The following is an 18814-nucleotide window of genomic DNA, read 5'->3' on the forward strand; positions in this document are numbered from 1 at the left end:
AATCAAGCTTATAAATTACATTATATTTATAAAAAAAAACTTGATATTTGTTGTCCTAAAATCTTTGAAATCCCCACTCCAACCCTTGATTTAAGAGGACTCATCAGACAGAAATTTTCTAGCTTTCCGAAGAGAGAGAGAAAGCTGTAGCGTTATCCTTCCCCTCTACGTGGAGCGGCAGACAGGTTTTGGGGGACGTCTTCCCCTCTATGCTGTCAACGCTCAAAATTTATTGGCAGGGGAAGAGGGTCTGTGTAGTATTGGATGACCACATACAATTTTTGCATTGACTCTTTTAGCGCATTTTAGTTTTGACCGAAATCTTCTACACTATCGGTGTTTTGTGCCTAACTTTCCTTTCCTTATGCACTGAAACTCGAAATTTTGTTAATTTTATATTCGTTATTTGTTTTCTAAATTTGATTTATTAAAATGCTTTTACATGCTACTTTTTATGCACAAGAAGGATATACAGTAGGATCATTAACATTTCGTTTTCCTTCGAAATGCAGCATTATCAATCTGCAAATCAAAAGCATTCGCAGGATTGATAAAACAAATTATGGATAACGTTGCGATTCGAATTTGCCGCTCTTGTTCATCAAATATTACCGCATCATTACCGTCCAGCACCAGGCAAATGGGCGCGAAATTCCTGCGGTCTGGCTGAACTCGCCAAAATGAAGCAATTATTCAAAATTTGAGGAATGTGCCAAAACAAGCCCCCCCCCCCCCCCCCCAATTTTAAAGAAACTACTTTGACTTGAAATGATAATTATTTTAATCTTTTGCAATCTATATTCTCTATTCTATAGCATTTGATCTATTTCAGCCTCTGCTTCACATTTTAATAGTCGATTATGAAAATTACGTTTAAGAACTTCATTGGCCGCTGTGACACCATCATTGACTTTCTAACCAGAAGTCAGTAAATTTAATAATCAATTAAATTTATCCTGATTTAATTAAACACACTGGTATGATAAATTATAAATTAATTTGTAGAAACATGAATCGAAATAAAAGTAACGGAAAAAAGAATGATGATTATGAAAAGTTTTCTGCATTAATTTCCATATTTTTCAAGCTCTATGGGGATGACAGAATCCTTACCCCCCCCCCCCCCCCCCCCCCCACACACACACACCACTTAACGATGCGAATTATCAGGGAACGTATTTTTCGGTCTTGAAACATACTGTTTTAATTCATAGGGTAAATTTTAGAATTAGCAAAGCGTTCGAAAAAAAAAATCAAATTTGTTTCTGAAGTTTTTAAATCAAATATTGCAGTCTTGAATCATTTCTTACCTTTTTTTTTTTTTTTCCTCTTTTTGAATTTGTGCGTAGTAGTTGATTTATCTTTGTTTTCAAAAGAAAGAGTTTTAAATAAATTTCAGGTTTTCTTTTCAGATTTTTTTTTTACACTAAATGTTTCACGAAAAGAATACTAATGAATCGGAACAGTGTAAAAGTTATACCATAAGAACAGTGGCACCCAACCTGCGGCTCGAAAGGCACATACAATCTGTGAAGTTGATACCTGTGGCCCGTGGTCTTCTTTAAACTCAACAAGTCGAAAAGCACGTTTGATGAGAACGTAAAAAATTGAGCTAAATATTCAGAATTGGTTTCTGATAAACTGATGCAATAAAAAAAAGATGCATCAAGTAATTATTACATCAATTATTGGTTTTTAATTTTCATTCTTTTTTCCTCGTTTTCACATGCTATTTTAAAAAATGTTGAACATTTTCAAATTTTAGTTATGTTCTGAACCGCGAGAATCATTTTAATATGAGGTGCGGTCTCAAGTAGAAAAAGGTTTGGCACCACTGCCATAAGAGATTAAAAAATCATCAAAAATATTTTTTATTACAGTATGAAGTATGAGTTTAATAACTTTATTTCTGGAAATACTTCGAAAACAATCGCAAAAAAAAAATGTCCCCTGTGCCCCAAGCTCGCTTATTATAACCTTATTTATTACGTTTTATCTGCAATCTTAGAAGTTTGGATTTTGAAAGATTGGAAAGTTTTGTGTATTTGCGAGTAAAACCAATAAAATAATAAAAAGGCCTATTTTGGACCACTCTAATTTATCATGCTGTTTCGTATAAGCTGAAAACGGATAGGATACAGAAAAATCTTTTGGAGGAGTCCCGGAAAATTGAATCCCACCCCCACCGCCTATTCGATGTTCAACAACAAAGTTTTTATGACTTTATTTTTAAATAGTTTTGCGATCAATGAATCTGCTTCTAAATATAGGAATATTATGCACTAATATATTTTGAATGTGGACGGAAAACATCTTCAACGTCTCAAGCCAATTAAATACTAAACCCAATTTAATGTCACCGAGATGCTATACAATGAGCGGTTTTAGTTAGGAACATTGAGGGCAATGTTATTAAATAAACCTATCCCTCATTTGAGTTTTTATAAATATTTTAACTACAAAATATTATTTGAGTAAGAAAATCATAACTTCATAAAACATAAGTTTTATTGAATTCAGAAACTATTTCTGTGTTGTTGCTGATTTGTTTTTAAAGTCATGACACAGTTGAGATAACATATTGATACCACATGCCGTTTCCATTAATAATCATGATTTTTCCAAGAAACTACCATCATGTGATTTCTATCATTTTGCATTTTTTATGAGCTGAAAAAGAAATCTATTATTTGGCAAATAGCTGCCAGGATCAAAATGACTTTTTTAGGTGAACCTACACATTTTTGTTTTAAATGTTAATTATTGATTCCATAAAAGAAGAATTAGTAGACGAATGGCAATAATACGTTCCCTAGAATTTGAAACCAATGAGTTAAATGTATTCTGCCACTGTAGGGTCTCTGACTCCAGTCTTACTTTTTTAGTAAACAAGAATGCTTTTATTTGAAATATGCTGTGTGTGTTTTGTGTTAATAACCTATATAAAAATGCAAAAAAGAATTTAATTAAAAATAATTAATAAAATAGTTAAATTAATTCATCCCTTTGGGGGGGGGGGGGCTGCCTCACCTTTAAAATCTGCTACTGATCATAAACTTATGATTTGCTTTCTGACCCGCCATAACTCTTCTGGGTAAGCACATACATACTATGTATTTTTTTTATGTTAATTACTAATTCAATGAAAAAAAGAAGTAATAGACAAATCGCGATAATATATACCCTTGGGTTTAAAACCATTTAATTACATATCTTTTTTTCGCTCTGTCCTTAAATTCCAATAATACTCGAAAAGCAAACAAAAATAAGGGTAAGTTCAAATTTTCTTCTAGGCATATTCAAATATTCTTTCCTTTTTATATGATGTAATAATTTAAAAAAATATATAGTTACATTGTGACGAAATTAATTAAAAATTATTTAATGGGCGAGTTCAATTAATTTTATCCCTTCGAGAGAAGCACATAAAATCTCAATCCCCCTCCCCCCCCCCCCCCAAAGCTTTGCAATTGCATTTAAATTGTACTTAATAAATACTTCTTAAAGCTTAAATTTTGTGTTTATGTACATAATTTAACAAAAAAAATGCAATTATTTATTAAAAATTAAGCAAAATTAAAATTATTTAAGAGCGTCATTTTTGCCAGGTTTTTTCCTCGCAATGTCGTAATTCTCAAGCGAAGAAGAAAACGCTTTCCAGACAGCTATTTAGGACAGTCGATCTGTGGACAGCAGGTGGAGAAGAAACACGCCCACAAGTGGGGTGCTGACCGTTTCTCCGAAAAGGCCATAAATCACTCACGTAGAGGATCATCTCGTACTTTCGCAAAGGGGGATGGAAATTTTTAGTTTGTGAATTGAAATAGGCTCACCTTTTAAGTGATTACTGTTGTTCTAATAAAGCTATCGAAAATATTTTAACATTTTTAGAAAGCCGAGATTATACGCTATGCTTCTATATTTTTAAAAATCTGAATACTCCTCCTGGTTCGTCAAAAATTCACCTTTTCTCAAAATTCAACTTCAAGTTTGTATAAAAAAATTTTTGAATAATTTTAATGAAAAACTGTAAATATAGAAGCACGCTATAATCGTCATAGATTAAGTACAAAAAAAAAGTTTGAAAATCTAAATTTCCCGATGAGCTATCGCAAGAATGAGAAGACATTCTGCCCCGTAGGTTAACATAGGGGATTGCGGTATCTGCCTCTGGTCTAGGGACAAAGTAAAAGTTCCCTTAAGTTTGAACACAGCAACATATGTTGCAATTTGTAGATGAAAACTACCAGCATGGTACTTTAATTTGTTTGTATGAAGGTGTAACATGCATAAAATGGACTATTGACCAAGAAGAGCAAATGGTGTGCATGAAATTTTGAAAGATTTTTAAATAGTAAAATACAAAACAAAACAATTTCTGCTTATTTTTCTAATATTTTTCCTTTTTTTAATGTTTTACCTTAAGTCTTATCTCTTGTTAGCATCTAACAGTAGTCATTGTGCGTGATTTTATCCCATCTTCCTTGATACTTGAGCTCTGTATCTTTGATGTTTTTACTCAGTTTTTTCACTGATTGAGAATGAATTTTCTGATAAAAAGTCCACTTGCAAATGAAGAAAATTGGCTGTCCCCCTCACAAATGAAATATGTATTTTTTATGTTTACCTTGTTGACCAAGAATCATGGAAATGATTTTTTAATGACTACAAATGGTCCAACTTGGGTCAGCATATTTTATTTTGTTGAGGACGAGAGCCAGATTTTCATAACATTCTTTCTAAATGTACAGAGTATCTAACTGGTACAAAGCATTCTAGCTTCCATAATGGAGAAGGACAGCTTCAGTGTTTCTTTTTGATGAATCTGTAGACAGCACTCATCATTATTGTCAGTGATACTGAAATGAAATGAAAGAAAAGGGGGTTCAACTGAACCAAGCACTGCGACCAGAGGTCTATTGTACAAGTCCCCATACAGAAGTCTTAAAACAGACCAGCAGCTGAAGTAAAATTCAGCAAAACCCCAATAGGATTATTATGAATCTCCCACGATTCAAGCAAACAATGACCAAGGTGTTCAAACCTATAGGCAGAAAACACTTCGCAATCACACAGGGTGTGAGAAATAGTTTCCATGCTAAAGAGGTAACCTCCGCAAATTGGACCATTACTGATACCCATTGTAGCACGGTGCTGCTTTAAGGTGTAAATACCTGTAAGAAGACCAAAAGCCTTTCCAATACTATTTTTGTTAAGAAGCCAGTATTTTTGGCATATAATCCCCAGAGAGAATCAGGTCTGTCCTTAGGATAACAAGCTGAATATGTTCAATGTCATCGCGGGATAACCTCTCCAACGGGATGGTTTCTTTCACAATAGCCATCTTACAGGGTTCGTACGCTCCTTCAAAACTCCTCCAGTACTCCTTCATTCAGAATTTTTTTTGAAGGGCCCTTCGAACTCCTTCATTTTGGTTTTAACTCCTTCTTTTTTTAGTTCGACTACATAATCCTCATCTGACAGTAAATTATGATACTTTGATCGACAACTAACTCCGTCACAAGGGCGATTTGAACATAGTAATTTTGTGCATTTATTTTTTTTCCATAAAGATGTGATTTACAAATTGATCATAGTTAGGTCATAAAAGTTCACGGTGAAAATTTTATTAAAAGAGTAAAACATTTCATAAGTGAAGTAAATCATGCTTAAATTGTGCTTCGCTATTTTTTCAAGTTTTAGGATTATTGTTTTTGCCTCTCAACAGCAAAAGTCAAGTTGCCTAATTATTATTTAAATATTTGAAACTACATAAGTAGATGTATTGCATTAAGTGATTGTGTTAAAAAAAAAAAAGAATTATTTAGAAATTCAATTTTGATTTTGTAAAAAGGGTCATCCACAAATGATGTCATGCTTTGAGGAGGAGACGGACGGGCTTATGAAATTGTGACAAGGGGAAGATAGGGTGACAAAAAGTGACATCACATAGTTAGTGTAAAAATGTTTTAATAAAAAATGACATGTGACAGGAGGAGTTAGATGAATTGTGACACTTAGTGATAAAAGGGGAAGGGGGTCAAATATGTTGAAAGACTGTGACATCATTTAATGACAGCCCATTAGTACTCCTTCAAAACTCCTTCATTTTATTTCTGAAATTGAGTACAAACCCTGAAAACATACTCGCTGCTTGAGCACAGATAGGACTGTGGCTGACTGGCCCATACTTGTTAAGATACAGCAGTTTGTGCAGGAGAAGGAGTTGAAACCTCCAACTGAAGAAGTTTTGTTTCTCCTACCTTCTCAGGAATGGTTGGCCGAGTGGCTTTTGCCACCCATACCAACCTTTTCTTCTCCTGCCTGCGCCTGTTGCATTTTTGTGCACAATTGAGTACTCCTTGCCCTCCTACTGCAGAGTCAGTGGGTTGCAAACTGCACCCTCACCCCTCTCAGTCGGTGGTTTGCAGACCTGCACCCTCATATCCTCCAGCAGCAAGGTTGATGGTTTTCTCCATCAAGCCAGCCTCCAACTCCACGGGAGCTGGGAACTGTGTGGTGGTAAAAAGGTTAACACCTGCACAACCACCCTGTCTGAGTGCAAGGCTAAATACAACAAGGTTTCGCCCGGTTCCTCAAGGGTACTGTTTCAGACATCATACAACCCAGATGCCATCCATCTATCAGCACGATGCCTCACACCTTAGATTGGATGTCCATTTTAGTCGCCTCTTCCGACATGCATGGACTACATTAGGACTATTCTGCTCCGATTGTCAGTGATATTAAATTTACTCATTAATCCGGGGGCGTCAGAACAATAGACTCAACAGTTCTCGTCTCCTAAGTACTTAGCCAAGTCCTTTTCTCAATTTCTGTACTATTAAAAAAGAAGTTCCCTAGATTAGTTTTTTTTCTTTCAATCATAAGCTGTTGGCTACTTCTTTTGAAAGGTGCCACTGTACAAAATAGTAGTCTGAAAGGAAGGAAAAAAATTAAAAGCTGAAAAAAAAAAAAATTTCACTATTTTTCAGAGTAAATGAAGTTCAGCTATAACTTTTCATGTATATTTTTTTCATGGCAGACCTGTACTGCTTAACCTTTTAGTCACATTGCATGGTTTCTTGTAATGACCTAATCTTATTTCCACTAAGAGACCTTCCACTTAGAAAAATGCCAAAGAAATGGGTAATTTTCTCTAAACTGATTCTTTGTCTTTGATCCAAGAAAAACAAATTAAGTTGTATAAAATTAAAGCTGATGCAAGAATGCTTTGATAACGTGTTAATGTTTTTAAAATAGACCAAAACACACTCTTTATTAGTATTATCTAATTTTTATTTTCTTAACTAGATTGTCATTCCCCTGTGTATCTCTACCTGCACCTTAACGCAAAATTAGTTTTGAAAAGTTGAGAATCCAAACTTGATTTTTTTAAATAGTCGTTTAACCTATTAAAAGCTATTAAAACTAAATTTGTCACAACCTATTTATGTTGAAAAATTTCAGTCTTGATAATTTTTTCAACTTTCACCTGTCTTAACTGTCATTGTTTGTCTAGAGCTTTAAAAACCTTAACAGTAAACTCTAAATTGGTATTGTATTTATGATGGTTTTCTCTTTTAGCTCCCCATATGGATCCAGCAGTTGTTGCAGTGCGCCAGATTGCTCCTCCTCCTACCGTTAATTTCAACTATCCACCCTCTCCTCCTTGTGAAGATGCCGGCACCGTTCTCGTGAATGGCTCCGAACCACACGAACTCCCACCAACGTCACCGAGCCAGGTGCCTGTAATTCCAGTTCGTACCGTTCCCGCCCCCATTCTCAGCCAGAGCGAATTCGACCCCTCCCATCCGATTCCGACCCAGACGTTCACCAATCAGAGTTTTGCAGTCATGCAGAACATGATGATTCCTCCTGCTTATGTGCCAGTGACTTTGCATCATACCGTTCCCATTCCACCACACATAGCGCCGATAGCAGTCGTGCCTGGGCTGTCGCCACCTGCCACTACGGCATCAGTCATGCCACTTCATGTCCCCATTTCCACCACTCCAGACGATGAAGGTGTGGATCAAAAAGTTTCTGACAACGAAGAAAACCAGGTAAAGCAATTACCTTATTACCACGCATTATCCGGCATGCCGGACAACTCAAGGTTTATTTTGCAACAGAACAAAAGTAAATTTCCCTATTCAGGTCCAATCAAAAAGCAAACCACTGTGAGGAAAATAAATAAATCCAGAAAGCAATCTTCTTTCAAAAAAATGTATTGCATAAATATATGCTTGTTGTTCATGGTAGGTCATTATTAACAGATTTAATTATATGCCAATAAAGCAATCAATTCATAAGCAATCATTATTTCTGCGATTTGTTCATAATTTTTTTCAATAAATAATTTTAGGTTCCTTTTAGACAGGTAATAATTGCTATTCATTGAATAGCACTGGTTTGAAATGAAATGAATGAATGGGGGGCTCAACCGAACCAAGCACTGCAACCAGAAGTCTATTGTACTAGTCCCCAAACAGAAGTCTTAAAACAGACCAGTAGCTGAAGCAAAATTCAGCAAACACCTAATAGGAATATCATGAATCGCACATGGTTCAAGCAAATGGTGACCGAGGTGTTCAAACCTATAGACATAGAACACTTCACAATCACACAGGGGGTGAGTAATAGTTTTCTCCTTAAAGAGCTGCAAATGGAATCATTACTGACACCCAATTATAGCAAGGTGCCGCTTTAAGGTGTTTAGTCCAGTAAGAAGACCAAAAGCCTTCCTAACACCAATTTTGTTAAGAAGCCTATTGCATTTCTGGCATGTGATCCTCAGAGAGAATCAGGTTTGTCCTCCTTAAAAAGACAAGCTGAATATGTTCAATGTCATCGCGAGATAGCCTCTCCGATGGGGAAGGTTTCTTTCACAACAGCCATCTTCAATATACGCACTGCTTGAGCATAGGACTGTGGTTTACCAGTCAGTTACCTTTTTAAGATGCAGCAGTTTGTGCAGGGGAAGGAGTTGAAACCTCCAATCGACAGACTTAGATAAAATCAAAAGCTTTCTGCGAACACAAATCCTAACCGAAAATTTTCTGCAAATAATTATTTTGCCTAACTCACCCTTGAATAAAAAATTAAGTTTATATTCAAATATGAAAGAGACAAAAAAAAGTGCTTTAGATCATTTATTTATTTTTTTTTTACAATAACATATATACAGTTTGCTTATTTTTCACCAACCGAAGAAAACTGCCAAAACCATTATTTTTTTTACACATGTGCTTTAAAAGGCTTTTGGAGAAAGGCTTTAACAGAGATAAACTCTGGGATTTTCTTAAAAATTCCCTTTAATTTTTTTTTTTTTTTTTTTTTGAGCAATCACGATTGCTTATTGCTTTCATTTGACCGTCCTTGAGGTCCGGTTCCTTTTCAGAATGGACCAGGGGCCTCTGCAGCACCGCCGTTCACCAGAGGACGGAGCTGCTCCTCTGGTCCTAGCCGCCATTAGCAGCACTGTCCACTGGAATCCCCTCCTCCTAGGCGGTGGCGTCCATATCCTGTATACACACACTCCTACATACACACACGTCTACACACAAACAAGTCCTTACACACATACGCACACGTAACCGCCCAGGAGGAGGGGCAGGCTTGAGAGGACATGAGTCGTTTCTAGAAACAATAGCCTCCAATGAGTAGGGTCCTGTCGCAACTGGTGATTGCGAAAAGCATAATTTGAATTCAAAGTGTCAGAATTCAAATTAGATACACACACACACACACACATATATATATATATATATATATATATATATATTTTTTTTTTTTAATCAATGTTAGCAGTTTGAAAAAAAATTTATGCAGAGCCTAAAATTTTCTGCGAACATTGTTCGTGTGTTCGTCTATATTATGCAAGACTGCCAATCGAAGACATTTGGTTTCTCCTCCCTTCTCACGAATGACTGGCCCAGTGGCTTCTGCCTTCTGTAACAGCCTCCCCTCTCCTGCCTGCACCTGTTGCGTTTTTGTGCATAAATGAGTACCCCCTGCCCCCCTACTGCTGTGTCGGTGGGTCACCTCCTCCAGCAGCAAGGGTGCTGGTTCTCTCATTCAAGCCAGTATCCAGCTCCAAAGGAGCTGGGAACTGGGCGGTGGTAAAAGGTCAACACTCGCATAACACCCTGTACGAGTGCAAGGCAGATTACAATGAGGTTTTGCCAGGTTCCTCAAGGGGACCGTTTAGACATCATACAACCCAGAAGCCATCAGCACGGTGCCTCATATCTTAGATTGGGAATCCATTTTAGTCGCCTTTTACGACATGCATGGACTATGTTGGGATATTCTGCTCCGGTCACCACACGGATTAGCACTGGTTTAGGGGAGGTAACTTCCTGCTTAAATGTTTGCTTGCTTGATTTAATTTTTAGAAAATTATTCGTTATTAAACAATATTTTTCTTGTTAAAATAACAAATGATATTGTTAGTAAATATGTTTACTAAATTAGACTCTTTATTAATACTAATATGATATGTTTAAAAATTATATTCATTTTTAAAGTGAACATATATTTTTTATAGTATAAATTTTTTTTCCTTACATTGATTTTTCCGGCATGCCATAAAGGCCCAGTCCAAATAGGGCTGGGCGATATCAGAATTTTAATACCGCGATATATCTCTCTCCAAATATTGATATATTTTGGTCGTTCAATTCAACATTTTATGGGGGGGGGAGCTGCAAAGCCTATTACATAAGTATCTGCAACTGAGAAAAGCCAGAGGCTATCTTGGTGAAGGAATATTTTAGCAATTTATTCTAATAATACAGCTACAGCAAGGATTCTCATCTGTTTGTGTCGGGGGGGGGGGGGGGGAACCTTGAGGCAGATTATACCACAGAAACATTTTTAGATATTACTTTAGAAGAATTTAAGTCTTTTTATTAGTGGGTTGCAATTCTTGAGGGAAAGGGGGACTTGGTAAAATTGAGGGGTGCCATTGCAGTCAGGGGGAATGGGCACCCCTAGTTATATCATCTGCATATTACAGGGCTGTAAAAATAGCCGGCCGGCAATTTAATAAAAATTCAAACAACAAGCGAAACCATGATGGAAAAGGTTGGTGAAGTTCAATCTCCTTAGAAACTGTGGTTTAAGAATATCAGGGGAAAAGATTCAGGAGTAAAACGGGCATATATTTTATTTCACCTGTTACTATATGTTTTTTAAAAATTGCATACTTTAATTTTCCCTTTTATGACACAGCTGTTTTTATTCCACAAATTTAGTAATTTTATTTTAAAACTGCCTTTAGTTGAGTCATTGTAAATTTAATTTGTGGTGGCTAAAAAAAAAAACCTTCTTAATTAGGGGAAAAAAAGATCATTACTTTGTGTGTCCTGGATTCTTTTCGGTTATTGTTATCAAATTGTATTTGTCCCGAAGTGATCACATTAATCCCCGCCTACTGTATATAAAAATAACAGCCCTTGCAGGGGGGGGACATGACGCAGACAATGCCATTAAACAGACTTAACCACTGAAATAATTAATGAAGGTTTTTTAAACGGATTTTAGTCTCTTTATGAGAGGTCATGTTTATTTTCAGGGGGGGAGGGTTCATTTTAATTGAGGATGTAATTTTTGCGGGAGAGCACTTGCACATCTATCTATGCATATCAAGATATGCAATTAATAAAAGCCCTTGGTAAGTAATATTTCTGTAATTGTTTTAATAATATTTGCTACAACGACCCTCCTCTCGCTCATGTGGTGAGGGAAGTCACAAGCACGGACCAAATTGTCGAAATTTTACAAAGGGTACTTGTAAATTTTCAAGTCTTTGTGAAACAGATCTCATTATTGGGGAATAACATTTTTAGGGGGAGAGGAAGGTGCCATGTAAATTTTAGAGGGGGGGGGGAATAACACCCATATTTAAATCATCTGCACAGTAAAATTTTCTTCCTTAAAGCATAATTTGCAAAAACCATACAAGTTCCATTTTTCTGCCCTAGGTGGGCGGTGTGGGGAAAAAAAAATTTTTAATTGTAAAATCTATGTCTAGATGATCAATTGCATCCACTCATAGTGGTTTTTTCCTTATGTTTCAAAAATTTTAATGACCCATGCCAGAAAGAGTCAAGACATACCCGTAGTTAGGTAATATAGTCGGCAACCGACTGACTGTGGTCTAGTTTGATCCGTTTAGCTGAAGGTCTAAAACTACTCAGCGTAAATAACTCAAATTATTTTAAAACTTTTTTATGTAGGCAACAATATCAAAGTGTTTCATTTTAATTCATAATTGCTTCAAGAAATTTAAAAGAATTGGTAAATTCATTATCAAACAAAGAGTCTTGTATGTAGATGAGTTCCACCAATGATTAAATTATTGTAGGAAAGAATGTAAAATTTTGACTTCTTGTTTAGCTATCTGCAGTCGAAGAAAATGATAGAACTGATGACAACACAAATGGTGTAGCACATGAAAAGACCAACGGAACTAATGGTAAATATTCAATAAAACAATTTACTTTCTTGGTTTTTGTTATTTGTATTTTTATTATTATCTATTCATGTGTTTTTTTAACCCTAATGCAAAAAAGTATTTGATTATGCACCAATTTTACGTATCATAAAATTTTGTTATTTGTTACGAACTAGCTTTTGATGTCCCAAATTTTTTGAGCTCATGCATTGAAAAACATATATTGTATTCCCAATAGAAAGAATTATTTTACTGTGGAAAAAAATGGGAGAAATTGCATAAAAGTTGCAAAATTTAAAATTAAAGAAACAAAATCAGTATTTTATTTTAATAAAAAATTCAATAACCTTGTCCATTATTAAAAGTGCATATCTCTGGGTGTTTTATTCAAACTTAGGTGTTAACTGGGTGCTTAGCCTTTTGATAATAGATCTATCTTCCTTAATACTCATCTTAAAATTTCATGATATAATATTTTTTTTTTTAAGTATTATTAAGAGGCCCTGTAATCTATTTTTCACTCAGACTGACACCATTGATATACAGTGGCTCCCAAAAGTCTTCGTACACCTACGACTTTCAACGAAATAGGCTCCAATCCATTGGTTAGAATTAATATTTCGGAATGGGTATTTATTTATAAGATCTATGATCAATTTTTAACAAAACTACATGAAAAGTTTTTCAAAAATATTAAAACTTAATTTTTTAAAAATCAAAAACCAAAAAGTGCCGGAAATTTCATCTCACAAAAGTCTTCGTACACTTTATAAAATGTCTATATCTTATTGAATAATCTAACTTTTTATTAAGTTATTAATTAGTAGAATATCCTACAGTATTCATAACACTTTTTAAACGTCTGGGAATAGATTTCATTCTTTTTCTTTCTTTTTTTTGCGTAATTTCTGAGTAAGTGTTCAACCACACTTCGAGTCTTACTGTTTCTAGCTCTATTTTCGTTTTAAAGCCCTATTTTCGAAATCTAGCCCCCAGATATCTCTAAATACGTTACATTAAGTTAAAATCTAGAGATTGAGGGGGTATTTTCTAAACTTTAGGACAATTTTCGAGGCACTAGACGCAAACGTTGAAAGCCGTGTGCTTCTTATCGTTATCTTGATGAAAAACAAAGTTGTTTCCAATAACCAAATTTTTGGCTAAGAGTTCAAAATTGGTTTTTAAAATATTTAAAGGAACAGCATGATTCATTATTTCATCAAAAAATTACAAACTACCAAGTCCTGATGCTGATATGCACCCTCACACTAGAAAACCTCCACCGTCCTGATTAACTGATCCAAATAATTTCTTAAGATTAAGTTCCTAATTTTTTCTTCTACATACAGTTATACAACAATTTAACCAAAAATGTTAAATTTATTTTTATCTGTAAGTAAGACGTGATTCTAAAACGTTTTTAGCTTATTTATCATTGATTTTGCGGCGAAAAGCGTAAGCTTTCTGTTTTTCGCACGACCAAGAAAATTGCTGCGGGAAGAGGTCTCATTTAATCCAGCTAATCAGAGAACTTGACGAACAATTGTAGGTGAAAATTAAATGTAAAATGTTTCATTTAACTCTGCAGAAACTTTTACAGCACTCAAATGTGTATTTTTCATAATTTTTCTAACTTTAAAACTACGATCACGTTTTGTCAATTTTGCCGGTTGACCTTTTCTTACCTTGTTTTCGGCCCGATTCCTTTCTTTAAAGCATTTTGTCAAGCACTTTACTATACAAACAAATAAATTAACTCAATTTAGAGACATTTCAAACCAATTTACCACTACTGTGGGAAAAAAATTCAAATTTTGAATGGTGTTTGTGGGTTTTTACGAATACCAGCCATTTTACAGTAACAAGCACAATATTAAGGAATAAATAAACAAAAAATTAAAGCCAAATAACTCTCAAGGGTCAACACAATGCAAAAATATTAATAAAATGGCATATGATAATTTTAATCATGAATTTATTCGAAAATATTTGAGTGTACGATGACTTTTGTGGCGTGTTATTTCTCTGTCTCTTCGTTTTCTGACCCATTTCAAAAAGAAGATCCGTCAATATTTTGAAAAAACCAATGGGTTGTATTTAGTATGACATAGGAATGATGCGAAAAAATATTGAAGTTCATATTCGAATTCAGTTTCGAGTTATATTGATTTTTCTAAAAAATTTCAAAGTGTACGAACACTTTTGGGAGCCACTGTATATTGCTGTGGTCCGGTAAACAGCAGTATCTGCAGAAATGAGTTTTCGAGATATTTGAAGAAATAAGTTTTGAATTCAGCACAACAATAGGAAAATGTTGAATTTTGACAATTTTTCGTGCTTTTTTTTTTTTTTAACGGAAACGAACTAGGCAATCTTGTGCAATAAAGCTAATGTATAAGGTACATTTAAATGAAACGTGGTCTCTAGCCTAAAGTAACGGTCCTGATTTTATTAACTCAAAAATAGTCACCAAAACTGTTGGCACATTTAATCCCATTGCAACACTAGGCAGTCAATTCCATCTTTGAAGAAGCTAGCAGGTTACTATCGGATATAGGACTGAACCCAGTCACAAACTTCGTCGTCCATTGTGATATCCGCGATATCCGGTGTATCATCTGTGAATAGCTTGTTTTAGAGGTCCAAAAACATGAAAGTCACACAGTGAAAGGTCTGCATGATAAAAGGTGCACAGTGGATATTCCAGCTCCAGAGTTTCCCACCGAAACGACTGCAATGTTGTCTTCACCACATTGGCTGTATTGGACACCTTGTATCAACATGCCTGGTTTTTAGATTGTAAGGTGCTATATTGCACATGTTGTGTGTTTAGTTTTACGGCAACTCCTTTTAATATTTTTGACTCGTTGGATTTTTTCTGGACTCCTTGGATTTTATTTATTTTTTTATAAAGTATACAAACCCTGAAATAGTACTTACGGGATTCTAGTCTTCAACGGTAATTTTTTAGATTGTTTTGTGCATTGCAGTCGTTTTTTTTTTTTTTTTTTCCATAACCTAGGTGCAGCGTGTTTGTTTGGCGACCCATTAGTTTCTCTTTGACCAACCATCTCCGGGCAGTTGTAGTGGAAATTTCAATAGTACCTGTTCATTCATCATTGTAGTGAGACAGGCTACCTTTACATTGTTTTAGCAATTTTTGAGGCACATAACCCTGATTCAACGGTCAGTACGAGAATTGGTGACCTGTTTATTGATGCCACATTTTGATCTGCTTCCAGTGACTTAGTTTGGTCAATTTGAATTTTTATCCGTTCACCTACAGCCTAAATACCTGTTATACTTGCGTTAACTCTCTGGGTATGTGTGGGGCGGAGTAACAGTGCTTGTATTTCCCTATGATTTCTATGGGGCATGTTTGAAGACTTGCCCATTCTTAAAGTATCTGTTTTGACAGTATCAGATCATAATCTAAACATACCTGCTAACATCTACTCTGTGGTGTGCTGGTAAACAGCAGTATCTGCAGAAATGAGTTTTCGAGATACTATTTGAAGAAATGTGTGTCTGATTCAATATTAACCTTTGGGAAATCTTGGAATTAGACTTTTGTTCGAGTATTTTTTTCAGCGGAAACCAAATGAGCAAGCTTGTGTAATAAAGCGAGTAACGTACAATAGATGAAAGAAATGCAAAAAAAAAACCCTCAAAGATGAAAACTTTGTAGTTACTGCCCTTTACCTGCACACGGCAGTACTGGAAAAAATTCCAGTAGATGATTGAGACACATAGCAATATCACATTTTTCATTATTATTTAGGGAAAGAACCTTTTCACTATCCATCAAAGGTACAATTAAATGCAAGTTCCTTACATTACAATTAGTGTTACTTACGTATTGACCTTTTCACTATCCATCAAAGGTACAATTAAATGCAAGTTCCTTACATTACAATTAGTGTTACTTACGTATTGACTATAGCAGACTCTATAGTCTATAAAATATATTTCTAGAATACGTAATATAGCCTCACAGAGACAGCTGTTTTTACTACTAAAACTGGAATAACTTCACTTAGTTTTAAAGTGATGCAGGCTGGTAGTGTTGTCACATCTAAAAAAAAACAATAATAATGATACCAGTAGCTGCATAGTGATAAAATATTGAAAAAATTGTCGGTGTCAAATCATATATATCTGTTTTTGGATTTAGGTTTTATCCCTAACTATCGTGGTGGCTATCGTGGCAGAGGACGTGGTAGGGGTACTGGCTACTTTCGAGGAAGACCGAACTACAACAACAATCGGGGTAAGTTTCAAGGTGTAATATAATTGGTTCAAAAAGTAAACTGGACTGTGAAAAAGGTGAATTTATTTAGCAATGTCTTATAGCATTATATCATCGGCTTAGTACTAGGACTAGGTATCTGCAAAGGTGAAAAAAGTGGAATCTTTCACTTTTGATGAACTTGCACCTTTTTGTTCATAAGAAAGCTTCAATTCTTCTGATTGAATAAAATTTAGGAATGTTAGTTTAATAATATTGAAATAAAGTCTTCTTACATGAAATACACCGCCAGCTCAGTCAATTCCAGCCGAATACTGCGGTTTCAAAGCTTATTAACACTCATCAGCCCGTCAGAGGAGTGGCTAAGCTGGAGGTGGAAAACCTCTAAGGAATCCTAGATGCCAAACAAACTGGTAGCTAATACAGAATTCGCACTGACCAGACAAGTGACTGAAACAATGTTTCGGTTCAACTCGAATATTGAAGGCAAGGCAGGTATATTCAGTAAGTTACAACCCTATAGTCTATAGGGTGTAGCTTACTGAATAAAATCTAAATAAATTGTGAAGAAAAAAACAAGTACAGAGATATCCCTTGTATAACACAGTTAATTCGTTCCGTGTTGTATCAAAACCTTGTTATAAGAGACTTTTATAAATAGTTTTTTTACTTATTTTTTAAGCTAAAAGACTTACCAAGCATTAACAGGATATACTAAACAAAAATTAAACTCAATCTTTTTTAAATGTAGCTTTCATGTTTTATCAAAACCGTGTAGTATTAAATTCAAGATTCGAACCGTGTAAAATCGAAACCATGTTATAATAATTGCAAATTTGGTACTGTGTATATCGAAACACTACTTCTACTGTGTTGTAGAAGTACCGTGTTATACAAGGGAAGCCTGTATGTAAGCAGTGCAAAAAGTAAATAACTTATTCCCCATCTGTAATATTAACTGAAAACTAGAACGTTTTGTTACTCTACAAAATTTAACTGAATGTATTAATAGAACGATGTAAGCGTACAACAAAATGAAGTAATTTGCAAGTTTTTAAATATAATGCAAATTTTGGCAATATTTTTTACCTTTGCTGTTTGCTCTCATATAAATGAAATCAAATGCAAGAACTCATACAGGCTTTGGTTTATTTTTCTGTCAGAAAACCTCTGCCTCCTAACATGATTATTTTTCTGGGAATTTGAAATTGTAAAAGATCATAAATGCTAAAAAATCACAGTAGTAAAACTGAATCATTTTTAAATACTGGTAAATGTAAAAATGTCAGAAATCATTGATTTTGTTACTTTAGTTGGAAATATTCAGTCTTAAATGAATTATGAAAACAATTACTTGTAAAAAATCAAGATAATGCTTACTAGAGATTCAGGAGAAGGGTTTAAATTTTGATCTTATTTTAACAAATAAGAACATGGTTTTTAGCGACCAGGATTGGATTCTTTGGTAGACATTTTCAATGAAACGGTTGCCTGTTGGAGACGGCTAATCTAGAGCTTCAGATAATGGGAAATGAAATTTCAACTTTAGGAGCTTTTCTTTGGTTGAATTGAGATTCAAAATGTTGTGTCCAACTGGGTGTGAATTTTTATTTTCTGTTTGTTAACGAATGAAATCATGTTACTTTTTACCCCCAAAGATTGAAGATTAAGAAATAAGTGGATACACTCCATTTATTTCTCCATCGGGTGATATTGGTTGGTAAGTGAGCTTTACACAATCAGTTTTAAAAAAACTTAAGTTCTGCATCAACATTACAGTCTGTAGCCCTTATGTCGCATTAATCCTTCAAATGTAATCTTAGCTTAAAAAGAGATCATACAAAAAATTAAATTTTGCACTAAATTTATTTAAAATACACTCAAAAGAGTAATTTACATGAAAATGTCTTCCAAAAAATTAGGAAGAATGAAAAACTTAGTTGTTTCCTTTTATTCCAGAGTACATATTTATGGGTTATATGGAAACAACTACTTAAACTTTGCCCTTCAAAAATAGCTGGGAAGGTGAAATTCATAACTAAATGTTTTCAGTAACCTTTCTGATGACAAGTTAAACTAGTTATAACTAGTTACTTCACATA

At 34.7% G+C, this 18814-nt stretch overlaps 1 protein-coding gene across 1 annotated transcript in view; it reads left to right on the plus strand.

The window, feature by feature from the left end:
• The window catches only part of LOC129219788 (caprin-1-like), a 54135-nt gene that overhangs the window by 27337 nt on the left and 7984 nt on the right, over positions 1-18814 (plus strand). The window contains exons 8-10 of the mRNA XM_054854087.1: positions 7588-8066; positions 12406-12484; positions 16638-16733. Coding sequence (XP_054710062.1) covers positions 7588-8066; positions 12406-12484; positions 16638-16733 — 654 coding nt within the window. The remainder of the gene's footprint in view (positions 1-7587; positions 8067-12405; positions 12485-16637; positions 16734-18814) is intronic.

This window comes from Uloborus diversus, chromosome 4, assembly GCF_026930045.1.
Source record: "Uloborus diversus isolate 005 chromosome 4, Udiv.v.3.1, whole genome shotgun sequence".
Classification (NCBI taxonomy): Eukaryota; Metazoa; Arthropoda; class Arachnida; order Araneae; family Uloboridae; genus Uloborus; species Uloborus diversus.